The following is a 13,984-nucleotide window of genomic DNA, read 5'->3' as shown; positions in this document are numbered from 1 at the left end:
GTTAGGACCCTGGGAACGAGCATTACGTGTGGGGAACGCGCAACCATCTTTCTAGTGGAAAGAAAAGGAGGAAAAACGAGACGTTTTGCGTGATTTCAGACGTTCTTTTCAGGTCGTGTAGGAAACGAGTAACTTTCAAGATGGCTTCGACGTCGGGTGGAGCGCCGGGGAAGCCTCAACGGATCCCCAAAGTGGCGAAGGTGGGCTGGTTTTAATTTCAAAACTTATTGTCACAACAGTCAACACATGGGTTGGGGAGGGGGGCATGGTAGTGGTACTTCTGTTTGATATTTCAACTCCATAGTGTGCAAGTTACACGTACGTAGAAATTTAACATGTTTGAAAGATTCGCAGTGGCAGATACGGAGCTGATGACAATGCATGTAACAATGATTTGCCAATCCCATTACATATAATAATCTTATAATTATATATGAGTGAGTATTATAAAATTTATGATAGCACATAGAAGATCTGCAAAATTTTTGTTTCCATACGTAAAATTATGTTTCCGAAAAATCAACTTCAAGAACCTGTTTTAAGTTGTGTTTTTTTTTAGTGCCGTTACAAATGTTAACATCAATATTAACACAGATAGTCTACTGAAACCAGCTCAGGGGCGCACCCGGGGGAGCCACACACTTAAATTTCAACCACTTTACGCCCGGACAGACTCCTGCAAAAATTCTTTCTTCCCCCACACCATACCCGAGTGGAACGCCCTGCCTGGCGCGGTTGTTACGGCTCCCACCGTTGAGTCTTTCCGCGCCAGGCTGGAGGCCTGCCCGCCTTAGCCTGGGACCTCCTCCCCCCCTACTTTGCCCCTAGCGGGGTTATTTGGGGGTAACAGTTTATCTTGATGTTACCTCTAATGTGCTAAACAATGATTCTCTCCCCAGGTGAAGAACAAGATGCCGGCTCCGGTACAGATCACTGCAGAACAGCTGCTGAGGGAGGCTAAGGAGAGGGAGCTGGAGGTTCTACCCCCGGTAAGGAGGAACACTTCTTTCCGAAAACTACCTGCATAGAGTATCACTTTAAGAGACTTTTTAAGAAGCCGAGGGGCTGTTCAGTTCTGTTCATCCTCGGTGACACAAATGTCTTCACATGTCTCTGTCAAGCATGACAGAGCAGAGTTCATTATCTTGAAAACCTACATCCTCATCGATCACCTTCTTAAGTGACAAAATGAGGCTGAAGTCAATGCAGAGAACTGACTTTTGCCAATGCTTTAAAAGGAGACGCCATGATAGGGCTAGATTATTTGTCTAGGGCAAAGGAGGACAGGTTAATGTGGCATGAAATCTGTACAAACTTAGTCCTGGTCGACAGATGATGATGGAGACAGGACTTAGGGCTTACCTTCACTGAGACTAAAAGATTAAAGAATTTCACTCGACAATTATTATATCTGGAAGGACTGTTGATGTTTGAGACAGCCCTTATTCCAGATAGGAGATAAAGCTTGAAGTCTGGGTTGGCATCAATTGCTATAAGAATACTGTGTTGATGATAAATCTAATGATTGATTGAAAACTCACAGTGAAATGATGGATGTTGCTTTTGTTTCCAGCCGCCGAAGCAGAAGATCTCTGATGAGGATGAGCTGAAGGAATATCAGCTCAGGAAAAGGAAGGTTGGTGGTCTGTTGTTATCCTTTATCTATTTATTGTCAAATGTTACAATACACTACACTGGCTCTTGAGGTAGGGTAGCTGATATTGGAGAGTCGACATTTATGGACAGACAGATACATAGGCAATGGAAATTTACAGTACACTAGTTTAAATACAATGCTTAGTCAATGAAAATCAGTCTTACATTCCAATTTAACATCGTTGTTATCCTTGCTAAGGTACAGAGTCTACATGTTAGTTACAGAGATGGAAAAGCTTGAGCAGCTGGTGCACACCTGTTGATTAGTACTGTAAATCAATCTATAAAGGAACTTTCAGTTAGGTGCACAGAAATTTGGTAGGGCTTGTTATTCACTCAATGTTTCCATGTTTATAGAATATAAAGTGATAGTTCCTTTTTCCGGCATTTTAAATTTTTAGATAAGAATTCCTAACTCAGAAGAATATCCCTTCCATTCTCTTTATGTAGGAATTTGAGGACAACATCAGGAAGAACCGTGGTCTGATCGGCAACTGGCTGAAGTACGCGCAGTGGGAGGAGAGCCAGAAGGAGCTGGACAGGTAATTATAACATCCTCTTTTGTGGTATTATACTTTAGAATTTTCTACCATTTAAAAACCTTAACCTGCTTTAGATTAGAATTACCTCAACTTGTCCTACTGCTGTACATGTCTAATATTGATACAGGCTGTCCCTAGCTTTACATTATTTTCCGTCCCACTCATTGTCTAGGAGCCCATGCTGTTGATTTTGTTGTTAAATATGTCATTTTAAGCTTACGAAAATACATTTTCGTCAATTTCATGTCAAGAAGTTATTTGACAGATGGGGTGAAATTTTTGTCCGTTCCAACAAGCAGATTTCCGTCCCGGGACGGAGGGACGGGTCCTGGAGATAGCCCTGCTGATGTATTGTTTAACATTAAAACTATGTGAATCCTCGCTACTCCCTTACAGGGCGCGCTCCGTGTACGAACGTGCCATCGACGTGGAGCATCGCAACATCACGCTGTGGCTGAAGTACTCTGAGATGGAGATGAAGAACCGACAGGTGAACCACGCCCGAAACGTGTTCGACCGCGCCATCACCATCCTGCCCAGGGCAAACCAGCTGTGGTCAGTCAGAAATTGTTTGTTTTGCATAACTGTTAAATTACCTTTAGGTATAGCACGCCAGTTTTGTACAAGCTGCACAAGACTGGACTGTGACTCACATCAGGAAAGATCTCTACTCTTTTCAATAGGTGTGGTGAAATTTTTAATGTACACTTCTCAAACACGGGACGTCCGACTTCCCATGCGAGAGAACTTTACAGCCCGGGCTAATGTTGATTGTATGATAACATGGTCCTGGATTGAGACCAGTCAAGTGCAGAGACCTCCATAGTAAGGCTAAGAATGATAATATCATCAAAACTTAAAGTATGTTCCAAGTTTTTTTCTGTACGGGTAGGTAGTGTGCAATCATAGGATACAGTTTCTAGTGTCGTGGAATTCTTTTATGTATTTTCTGTATAGTTACAAATGAATGCCCATAATGATAGTGTGACACTTGTTTACTGCATCTTTAGGCTGAAGTATGTGTACATGGAGGAGATGTTGGTGAACATCGCAGGATGCAGACAGGTGTTCGAGAGGTGGATGGAGTGGGAACCAGAGGAACAGGTGAGGTCAAACACCTGTTATACATCCAACGTAACATTCTTAAAGATGTGCTTGGGTATTTAGTATTTGATTACACTGATGCTGGGATCCCTAACACGGGTGGGCAGCAGTCGGCTAGTCTTCACATCACATTTTAAGGCAGCTCTGTCTAGCGTGTGAGATGGCACACCTTGATTTCTTTCTTGGCACTCTCCAACCAAGATTTCCTTGGTCAGACCAAGGCCTGTGCTGGCCAGTAACTGCAGTTTTTGATGACGTCAATGCAGCCACTGGCTTGTTCAAAGTGTGGTAAATAGTATATATGTTTTCATAGTATGAAATGAGGTACTCTTTCGACATTACTTATGGTTTCTTTTGAATCATTTAAGTTGGCTCTTTCCCTGTTTCTGTGAAAACATGAAAAAAATGTTGCTCAGTTAGTTTGAGAAATTTTGTATGGACATTCTGCCTGTGACAAGTTGCCCTCCTCTTCCCTTACAGTACTGGCATCAGTACGTCAACTTTGAGCTGAGATTCAAGGAGATCGACAGAGCCAGGACCATCTACGAGAGATATATCCTTTGATTCTCGTTGTGTCTTAATAAACAATGCTGTACACACAAAAGACAGCAGTTGGTAGATTGTCAAGAGGGGCATTTCAGACACCAATTATTGAAGTCAGACTGTAGATAAACATAGATAAATGTGCAATTGCACATCACGTCCTGCACAAGAACATTAAAGTTACCAGTATGAACAAAAAAAGAATATGAGATTGAGAAATAGCTTTGTGTGCAATATACATGACCATTTTACCACAGTCAAAACACTGTTGCTCTGGTGCATAAACCCTCTTTAGCTTAAGTGTGTTATTTTTGCTTTGTTTGCTTGTTGATCTGTGTGTGTTTCCTTGACTCCTGTGTACTTGTCATGGTGCACCCGACGGTGCAGAACTGGATCAAGTACGCCCGGTTTGAGGAGCGGCACACTTTTACGGCCAGTGCCCGTAAGGTGTTCGAGAGAGCCGTGGAGTTTTTCGGGGAGGACCACATGGACGAGAAGCTTTATGTGGCCTTCGCTAAGTTTGAGGAGCATCAGAAAGAGGTTTGTTTGTGTGTGTGGGTGTGCGTGTGTGTGTGTGTGCATGTGTGTTAGTGTGTATGAGTTTGTGTGTGTGTGTGTGTGTGTGTGTGTGTGTGTTAGTGTGTATGAGTTTGTGTGTGTGTGTGTGTGTTAGTGTGTATGAGTTTGAGTGTGTGTGAGGACCACATGGACGAGAAGCATTATTTGGCCATTGCCAAGTTTGAGGAGCACCAGAAAGAGGTTTGTTCGTGTGTGTGAGTGTGCATGTGAATGATGGAATGAGTTTGTGTGAGTGAGTGAGTGAGTGAGTGAGTGAGTGAGTGAGTGAGTGAGTGAGTGAGTGAGTGAGTGAGTGAGTGAGTGAGTGAGTGTATGTGTTTGCATGTGCATGCATGTGCAGGATCAAATATGTTTAGCAAAATTTGGATGGTGTAATTTTGAAGTACATGTAACTGTATTTTTAAACTATAAAAGCTTTCATTTCAGTTGCCATAACGGCTGAAAAAGCTGTCGAGAATGGATAAAGGTTTTGACTTGACTTGCACATTGTAAGCCCTGATAGCTTTCTCTAACGTTACTGTTCCATCCCCCCAGCACGACAGGGTGCGAGTGATCTACAAGTACGCGCTGGACCGGATCCCCAAGCAGGAGGCGCAGGACCTGTTCAAGAGCTACACCATCCACGAGAAGAAGTACGGAGACAGGGCCGGCATCGAGAACGTCATCGTCAGCAAACGCAAGTTCCAGTATGAAGAGGTGGAGTTACTGAATGGACCTTTTGGTTTTTCTTACTCGATGGTTACACAATAAAAAGACGTGAAGGCCACTTCAAGGGTACATGACTTGGACTGGAGCAGCATTTGTCAGAAACATCATGGTTGATACAAAATCAGCTCGTTGAGAGCGAGTACTAGCAGACCCAGAAGGAGAAGTTTTGAACGATTTTAATCTATAATGCGATTTGTTCCTATCTGAACTTGTGCTTCTATAGTTCTAAACTAGTACTTGCGAACCCACCATTGAGTTGATCACCTGTTTCTGTTAAAAAAAGTTGAGGGAATGGAGGACAAATTTTAAGACCTGCTACAGAAAAATTGTATGATTTGTAAGATTTATATATTGAAAAGTTTCTTCCCTCACAATACCCATGCAGGAAGTGAAGGCAAACCCCAACAACTACGATGCTTGGTTCGACTACCTGCGGCTGTTGGAGAGCGACGGCACGGTAGACCAGGTCCACGAGGTATACGAGAGAGCGATTGCCAACGTGCCCCCCACCCCCGAGAAACGGTTCTGGCGCCGGTACATCTACCTCTGGATCAACTACGCCTTGTACGAGGAGCTGGAGGCCAAGGTCTGGGCTGTCTATTTGTTTGTTGTTTTATTTGATTTCAACACTGGTAAGCGTTAAACATGGTTTGAGCTGTGGCCCATTGAAGCATACACTCACTATTATTGATATGTGTGGGGGAAGTTAAGTGTACTCTGCTCTCCTTGCTTGAACACACAACCGAAAGATATCAAAGCCGGAACTTCTGCTGCAGTACCATAGAAAGCTGTCAGGAGCCCCTATATTGAACTTGTGCCTCATTTTGGCGACACCTACATACATGCCAAATATCATTAGGATTCTTCTAGGATGCTTCTTGAGTTATGCTGTTCACACACAAACACACACCTCAAAATATAACCTTCCTGCTTTGGTGAAGGTGATACGTGTGTTAATTGGTCCGTATTGAATCATACTCATAGTAATGAAAGTATCTAAAGATATCATCTTGTTTGCTGACATGTTCTTACATTTCCAGGACATGGAAAGGACACGAATGGTGTACAAGGCCTGCCTAGAAGTCATTCCACATAAAAAGGTAATACGCGGCTACCTTGAACACGCAAATGCTTTTCTAACATTGTAACATTTGTAGTCAAGTCTCAGCAGAAGGGAGATTTTCTGTGATGTGAAGTGGCAAGAATGCACTGATTCATCGTTTTGGACTCCAGACAAAATGTAACTATTTTCTGTATTGCTGTATCAAATGTACCATACGATGTACATATCTGTTGTTCACCCACTCACTTAATGCATATTTATTCTTCCATACTTGCTAAATATGTTACACTCCATGTGTATAAAACTGCTTGAAACTATCTCTCTCAGACATTTTTGATAGTAGGATCTTTTCAAAAAATGAAAATAATTTGACTTAGAAATATACTATTCAAGCAGAGTTTGATTGGGAAGATTGTGACCTCCCGATTTAACCCATTTTCTGACAACTGGCCATCCAACAGATCTAGGGGCCAGGCAGAAACCATCATGATTTTGCCCCTGCAGATCTTCTTTGAGATCAGCAAAAACAAACTCCTGGCATTCTTTGCTTGTCTACTCAGTTCACCTTTGTGAAGATCTAGCTCCTCTCTGTAGAAATATACCCTACTGCTGAAATAGCAAGGAAACGTGCTGCCCTATGTGCCACTAGGCACTACAAGGGTCTGAACAAAGCAAAGGCACGACCTGCTTGGAGATCTTCATTGATGAACATATAATATTCTTTGTCTGCACAGTTCACGTTTGCGAAGATCTGGCTGCTGTGCGCCCAGTTCGAGGTGCGGCAGAAGAACCTGGCGGGGGCGCGGCGGGTGCTAGGCAACGCCATCGGCCGCTGTCCCAAGGACAAGCTGTTCAAGGGCTACATCGAGCTGGAGCTGCAGCTGCGCGAGTTTGACCGCTGCCGCATCCTGTAAGACCATTGTTCAGCTTTGTTTCTTGCTTATAGACTGACCCTATAGTCCCACCATTCTTTCAAGACATAGAAACGGACAAAAGAACATCAAAATGCAAATACATTTTCGTTTTTTTATTTATGTATTTGAAATCATTCTGATCTGCATTCGATGTTTCTGCATTATTCTCTGTGTCTAGAAATTTTATTTTCGATGTCTGATTGTTTGTGTGCCCCAAGGAATTTGAATGTGGTAGAGTGGCTGGTCCCCACATGCTAGGAAGTTAGGTCAAAGGTCCCAGAATAGGTTATCTCATTTCCTATCTTTAACTCCCTGCTACATGTATATGCATGTCTGTGGAAAAACGCATCAGACAGAACCGGCAAAAAATTTACAAGAAGTGAATAAGTCAAGAAATTTATAACAACTAAGAATATCAGTTTCTGGAGGCTCGCATAGTCACTCTGATTTGGATTTGATGTTTCTGCATTATGTTTGCTGTTATTAGAGTTCCACATATGTTATCAAATTGCAAGCAATTAAGCAACACAATCAACATATAGGAGAATTCTAATATCATTCTGATCTGCATTTGATGTTTCTGCATTATTACATGTACTTCCGTGTTTTCTCTCTTAGGTACGAGAAGTTTCTGGAGTTTGGCCCTGAGAACTGCACCTCGTGGATCAAGTTCGCTGAGCTGGAGACGATCCTGGGGGACGCGGAGCGGGCGCGGGCGATCTACGAGCTGGCCATCAGCCAGCCGAAGCTGGACATGCCGGAGATGCTCTGGAAGTCGTACATCGACTTCGAGATCGAGCAGGAGGAGCCGCAGAGAGTGCGGGAGCTGTACGGGAGGCTGCTGGAGAGGACGCAGCACGTCAAGGTGCGGTTTGGCTTTTATTGATTAGGCTACACCAAGTAATTTTTATGGATGACGTCCGCGCGCGCAGTGATTTTGGTCTGTTCCCAGACAAAATAAACAAGAAATTCCGCTGCCTGTAACTATGACCAAAGAGGTCCTTTTTAATATACTTTCTGTAGGCCTGCAAAATCCATGGAATATGGAAAGAAACAGGACAGGACAACAACTGCTGTTCAACTTCAACTGATTTATTCAAATTATTGCTGTTTTCCTGATGAATGAAAGAATTGTTAGTTGTTACACTGTGTTCTCTCATTCAATTTGTGTCCTAACATGCGTCGTCGACTATGATATTTCAAATCTAGACATCTTGTTTTTTTCGAACCTTCTTGTGTGTTTTTTCGCGCTCTCGCATTAGATGTTGGGTCTACAAAGGACGTCATCCATAAAAATTACTTGGTGGAGCCTTACTGTAAATACATTTATTTTTTTTCGCGTGGTTTTTATTTCCCGCTAAGGCGAAAATGGAGTATTTGTGGTATTTTTAAGTTGGCTGTGACGCTATAGTCACATTCCACCACAGTGTTGGACAAAAATATAACATAAAACCACCGTGAACATTTCTGCATTTACAGTACTGTACATGTAAATTCAGTTATTTTCACAGGGACTTGATTTCAAGGTAGGAGCTTTTCAGGGTGTTTGATGTTTGCTGTTGAAATGATTCTGTAGCACAGTAGAATCACAAATTTGTGGTGTTATGATTTTGCAGTTAGAGGTCACTACAAAAATTGAGCAAACATTCAAAGATTTACATTTATTAACTATAAAGCTGTGCTTTAGTCCAGTCCAATGCAATTCTTCAATGAAATAAACAATTCAGATTGTTAAAGTCACATAAGGGGTAATCTATATATTGGGGTTAAAGTCATATTCATTCAGTACAAGATACAATGCTCATAACTTTTCTGTTTTTTTTCCTCTCTGCAGGTTTGGATCAGTTACGCAAAGTTTGAGCTGTCTGTGGCTGGGGAGGACATGGCTGCTAGGGCAAGGTCAGTACAGGGGGAAGGATAAAGTCCGAAAAGTGAAAGTGATCTTGAACCAGTTCAGATAAATGGACTCAGTTAGCAGTTTAGCTACTTTTCCACTCATTGTGACAGAGGAGACAACCCCATGTATGTTTATTATGCCGGGGAAATTCCCCTAGCTATTTTGAAAAGCACAATGAACAGTGGACCGCAGCTGAACGTCCCGTCATAAGGACTGCGTCCCTTTCCAGTAGCATGCATGTCGGGTGAGCAACAGCAGCCGGGATTTGATCTCATGATCTATTGGTCCAGTGGCAGGGTCAAACCACTGGACTATGCAACTCCCTTGAGTAGTAGCTAAACAGATTTGACCGTAGTAACAAACTATCTTTGTTAATACGCAAAGTAACAGTTACTCAAACAACTGGATAGAATGTGGAAATTTCCAGATTTTATCCAGTTGCTTGAGTAACTGTTCCTTTGCATATCTAATTACCTGGATGTCTAACCTTTATCAAGGTATGTTTGTTTATGTTATTTTTACTTCTCTTGCCCCACAGGAAGATATTTGAGCAGGGTAACCGGGCGCTGCGTAGCTGTGAGGAGAAGGAGGAGAGGCTGATGCTGCTGGAGGCATGGAGAGACGTCGAGGTCAGGACGGGTTCATCGCAACTTTTCTGGATAAGAGGGCTCACAATTCATTTTAGGGAATAGGTGCACTGGTGCACATGACCTAAAAATTTAGCTGCATGGAAAAAATGCTGTGTTCGAACACTGACAAATAACTGATCACTATCTGTTATCACAGTGTTATAGGCTGTGGTTACGGGTTTCCATGAGGAGACGGCTGCCATTGGTTCTTCTCAGTTGTTAAATCAGTCTCCTGACTTAGAGGTGAACAGCTACAAAGGCTCCCGAAAATAATTTCATCATTCTGGTTGGTAGAAAATAGGACAATAGCTACAAACTCTGTAGGGAGGGACTTCATAGAGCCATGGACAGTGAGAGTTTATGTTACACGGGCTTGTGACAGTTTCTGTACAGTAATGTTTCCTTGGTGTTCCAGGAGGAGGCTGGTTCTGCGGAGAGTCTGGAGAAGGTGAACAAGCTGATGCCCAAACGGGTCAAGAAGAGGAGAAAGGTCCAGACAGAAGATGGGGTAAGGCTAATATATTGTAACATTTGTAGTATTGCGCAATATCTATTTTTCCCCAAAAGAAAATACAGAATGTGGCATGTATTTTGTAATGCCTTTTTTGCCATGAAAAGATACCAATTTCTGTGAAAACAATCCTATTTCAGTGGACGTTGTGACATTTAACCATTCTTTTAACAACAGATTTTCACAATTTAGATCGGATCTTTCAAGTTCACAGTGTCTTCCCAAGTTCGAAGTGGTCAGTATAAAGCGTTCTTGTGCCCCCCACAGATGGATGCTGGGTGGGAGGAGTACTACGACTACATCTTCCCCGAGGACGAGGCCAACCAGCCCAACCTCAAGCTCCTCGCCATGGCCAAGAGATGGAAGGAGCAGAAGGAGAAGGTGGAGGATGATGATGATGAGGAGGAGGAGGAGGGGAGTACCAGTAGTGATGAAGATGACGACGATAATAATGAGATACGGGGTGAGGGTGCTGGGATGTTGGCGATGGCGAAACAGTGGAAGAAGCAGCGGAATACTGACGAGATCGATATAAGCGGTAGCGAAGAGGAGGATGGGAGTGAGGGAGGGGAAGAAGAGAGCAGGAAGAAGACCAAACAGTTGCGAAAACAGAAGGATCCCGACAAGGATAGCAGCAGCGAAGAGGAGACACGGGAGAGAAAGAAGGAAGGAAGGGCAGAGAGAGAAGACAACTCAGATAGCTCGAGTAGTAGCAGTAGCGAAGATGAAGATAGACAGAAGAAAGGAAAGAGGAGAAAACGTGAAAGTAGTTCCAGCAGCAGTAGTAGTAGTAGCTCTGAGGAGGAAGATGAGACGGAGAGAGACAAGGAAAGGAGGAAAAGGATTGAGGGCGGAGAAGATGAGGATGCTGACACAGACATCAGTGATGAGGATGACTGATACTCATCTGTCATGTCTTCGTCTGTCAGTAATGTTTAAAATTAAGTAGAAAGAAGAACTTCCACATTATCCAGTGCAACAGTAATTATATATTTCAGTGAATTCTCGGAGATGTGTATTACATGATGATAGTTGCTACAGAAGTAAACATTCTCCTTTTTGTATGGTACACCTTACAAGACAATTATTGTAATAGTCGTAATCTAGGACTAGGGACCACTGCAAGCCCATGTGAGGGCACCTGGCCTGACCAATATGTATTGCCAGTGCTTCTCTGGAATGTTTGGAACATGTAAATACCATAAACATGGCTTTCTTTCCTTATTTACCCACACTGCTTATGTATGGACTTTGAAAATAAATATTGTCAGAAGGCAAAAGTACTGTTTCCTGTGTATTTATTCCTGAGTGTAAATCTGTTAATGGCTGTCTTAAAGGTATATTGTGTATGCAGCCTTTACAACTTTGATTTAGGCCAGTTTCTGATCCATCATCACATAGAATTTCCTCTTAACACTCAAATGTAGACTCCATCTTCCACAGATTTAGAAACTTCTACACTGACCAATAATGATGATGATTCACTGTGTTCTGCGGCTCAGAGGTTGTGGAAACAGCCTCTGGCTGCATTCAGTCTTTCTTCATTTCTTTCCACTGTGCCTTCTTTCCTGCGAGCTGCCCTAGCTCTCTGAGTTTACCACTGACCAATAAGCTGCATAATTAATCAAGCCCAGGATATGTTTGCAGCCCAGCATACCTGGATGTCGAACCGTCATAGGTTGATAAAGGTAAAGAAAGTTACATGCAGACAATGTTCAGATGGCATGCAGCAATCTTTTTTTTTCCATTGTCTTTTATCATGTTCTTCACTACAGATGGTCACAGTACCAGAAAAACTTATGCTTTTCTACACCTGCTGAAAATGGTCTGTAATATCAAAACGAAGCAAAGAGCACAGTCTGAGTCTGATTTTACTTTACAATATTTCCTGTCACAAAATACATCAAACTACGTCAGTAGACAATGTTTGCAAATTAATTAAAGCCCAGTTATCGTACAATGTAGATCCGTATTAGTCTACCCAATACTTTTAACATATCTAAGGCCACAGCAGGTGTGCCTAGATTTTCAGAGTAACGTAAACGTTGTAACAAGAATTGAAGTGAGAAAAAATGGTATAGCCAACACATACTGTATTCCTGTAATCAAAAAGTACACAAAGTTCCACTTATGTTGTAGACTGGTATTACTTACAAGATGGCAACTACACTTCTACATGTACGCTACCACACGACATATCTTCCCATTTATATTGTCACTTCTACAAGGCTACCACACGACATGTTTTCCCATTTACAGCATCACTTCTGCTTGCACTCAAGGCTACCACGCAACATATTTTACATTTTACAATGTCACTTCTACAAGTATACTCAAAACTACCACACGACATATTTTCACATTTACAGTGTCACTTCTACAAGTACACTCAAGGCTACCGCATGACATATTTTCCCATTTAGTGTCACTTCTACAAGTACAGAAGGCTACCACATGACATATTTTCCCATTTACAGGGTCACTTCTACAAGTGCACACAAGGCTACCACACAACGTATTTGCCCATTTACAGTCAGTGTCTCTTTTACAAGTACGCCCAAGGCTACCACACGACATATTTTACCATTTACGGTCAGTGTCACTTCTACAAGTACAGAAGGCTACCACACAACATATTTGCCCATTTACGGTCAGTGTCTCTTTTACAAGTAGGCCCAAGGCTACCAGACGACATATTTTACCATTTACGGTCAGTGTCACTTCTACAGGTACAGAGGGCTACCACACAACATATTTTCCCATTTACAGTCAGTGTCACTTCTACAAGTACAGAGGGCTACCACACAACATATTTTACCATTTACATTCAGTGTCATGCGTCACTTCTACAAGTACAGAGGGCTACCACACAACATATTTGCCCATTTACGGTCAGTGTCACTTCTACAAGTACACAAGGCTACCACATGGCATATTTTCCACATTTACACTTCTACAAGTACACTCAATGCTATCACACGACATATTTTACTATTTAGTGTCACTTCTACAAAAACACTCAAAGCTAACCCACATGACATATTCCACATTTTCAGTATTTTTTTGTCATCTCTTGAAGGGTAAGAAAATTCTTTCTTTTTCTAAATCCGGTGAAAATCACGCAATCCATTACGTCATTTACGCAAACCATTACGTCATGTACGCAAAACTATTTCGTCATCTACGCAAACCATTCCGTCGTTTACGCAAACCATTACGTCGTGTACGCAAACCATTACGTCGTGTACGCAAACCATGTCGTCATTTATGCAAACCCTTGCGTCGTTAACGTAAACTATTGATGAAGGTTAGTAATCCAGGAATTAGATACGCCAAAAATAGTCACTCAAGCAACTGAACAAACTTTTGAAAGTCAGACGTTTCAGACAGCATCCGCTGTCTTTTGTCAGCGACTAATGAAAGACCATGTCGTCATTTGTGCAATCCATTTCGTCGTGTACGCAAACTATTTCGTCGTGTACACGAACCATTTTGTCATTAATTTAAATTTGTCGATTGCGCAAACCGTTTCGACGTTTTTTGCAAACCATTTCGTTGCCTAGGGTACGCACAGGGACAGTGTAGGTGCTGCGCGCAGGTATGTATGGGGAAATGGGCCAACGTACTAGCCACTGAAAAAAGTGAGTTAGTGAAACTAGTTGAGAGAGACAGGTTGACAAACAGTTCTACACGGGAACGGCCAAAATGATGCAGTTGCGAGTGTAAGAGACCATTTACGTGACAGTTCCATTATTTCTTCTAGCATTAACTGTAATATCATGTTAGCTGTCCAAGGCTATGTCTTAGTAACTAAACACTTTTAGTTATATGTGTTCTT

At 42.3% G+C, this 13,984-nt stretch overlaps 1 protein-coding gene across 1 annotated transcript; it reads left to right on the top strand.

The window, feature by feature from the left end:
- The first annotated feature begins 15 nt into the window (after positions 1–15).
- On the top strand, positions 16–11,426 carry LOC136433959 (crooked neck-like protein 1). Its single transcript, XM_066426575.1, has 17 exons — positions 16–200; positions 900–989; positions 1,574–1,636; positions 2,107–2,198; positions 2,595–2,753; positions 3,209–3,302; positions 3,783–3,855; positions 4,207–4,385; positions 4,959–5,120; positions 5,518–5,718; positions 6,173–6,232; positions 6,930–7,105; positions 7,728–7,974; positions 8,944–9,008; positions 9,545–9,635; positions 10,051–10,143; positions 10,414–11,426. Exons 1-17 carry the CDS (start codon positions 141–143, stop codon positions 11,044–11,046), a joined length of 2,538 nt encoding a protein of 845 aa, XP_066282672.1. The 5' UTR covers positions 16–140; the 3' UTR covers positions 11,047–11,426.
- The last annotated feature ends 2,558 nt before the right edge of the window (positions 11,427–13,984 follow it).

The sequence above is a fragment of the Branchiostoma lanceolatum genome, chromosome 4, assembly GCF_035083965.1.
Source record: "Branchiostoma lanceolatum isolate klBraLanc5 chromosome 4, klBraLanc5.hap2, whole genome shotgun sequence".
Lineage (NCBI taxonomy): Eukaryota > Metazoa > Chordata > Leptocardii > Amphioxiformes > Branchiostomatidae > Branchiostoma > Branchiostoma lanceolatum.
This window is presented reverse-complemented; position numbering and strand designations above follow the sequence as displayed.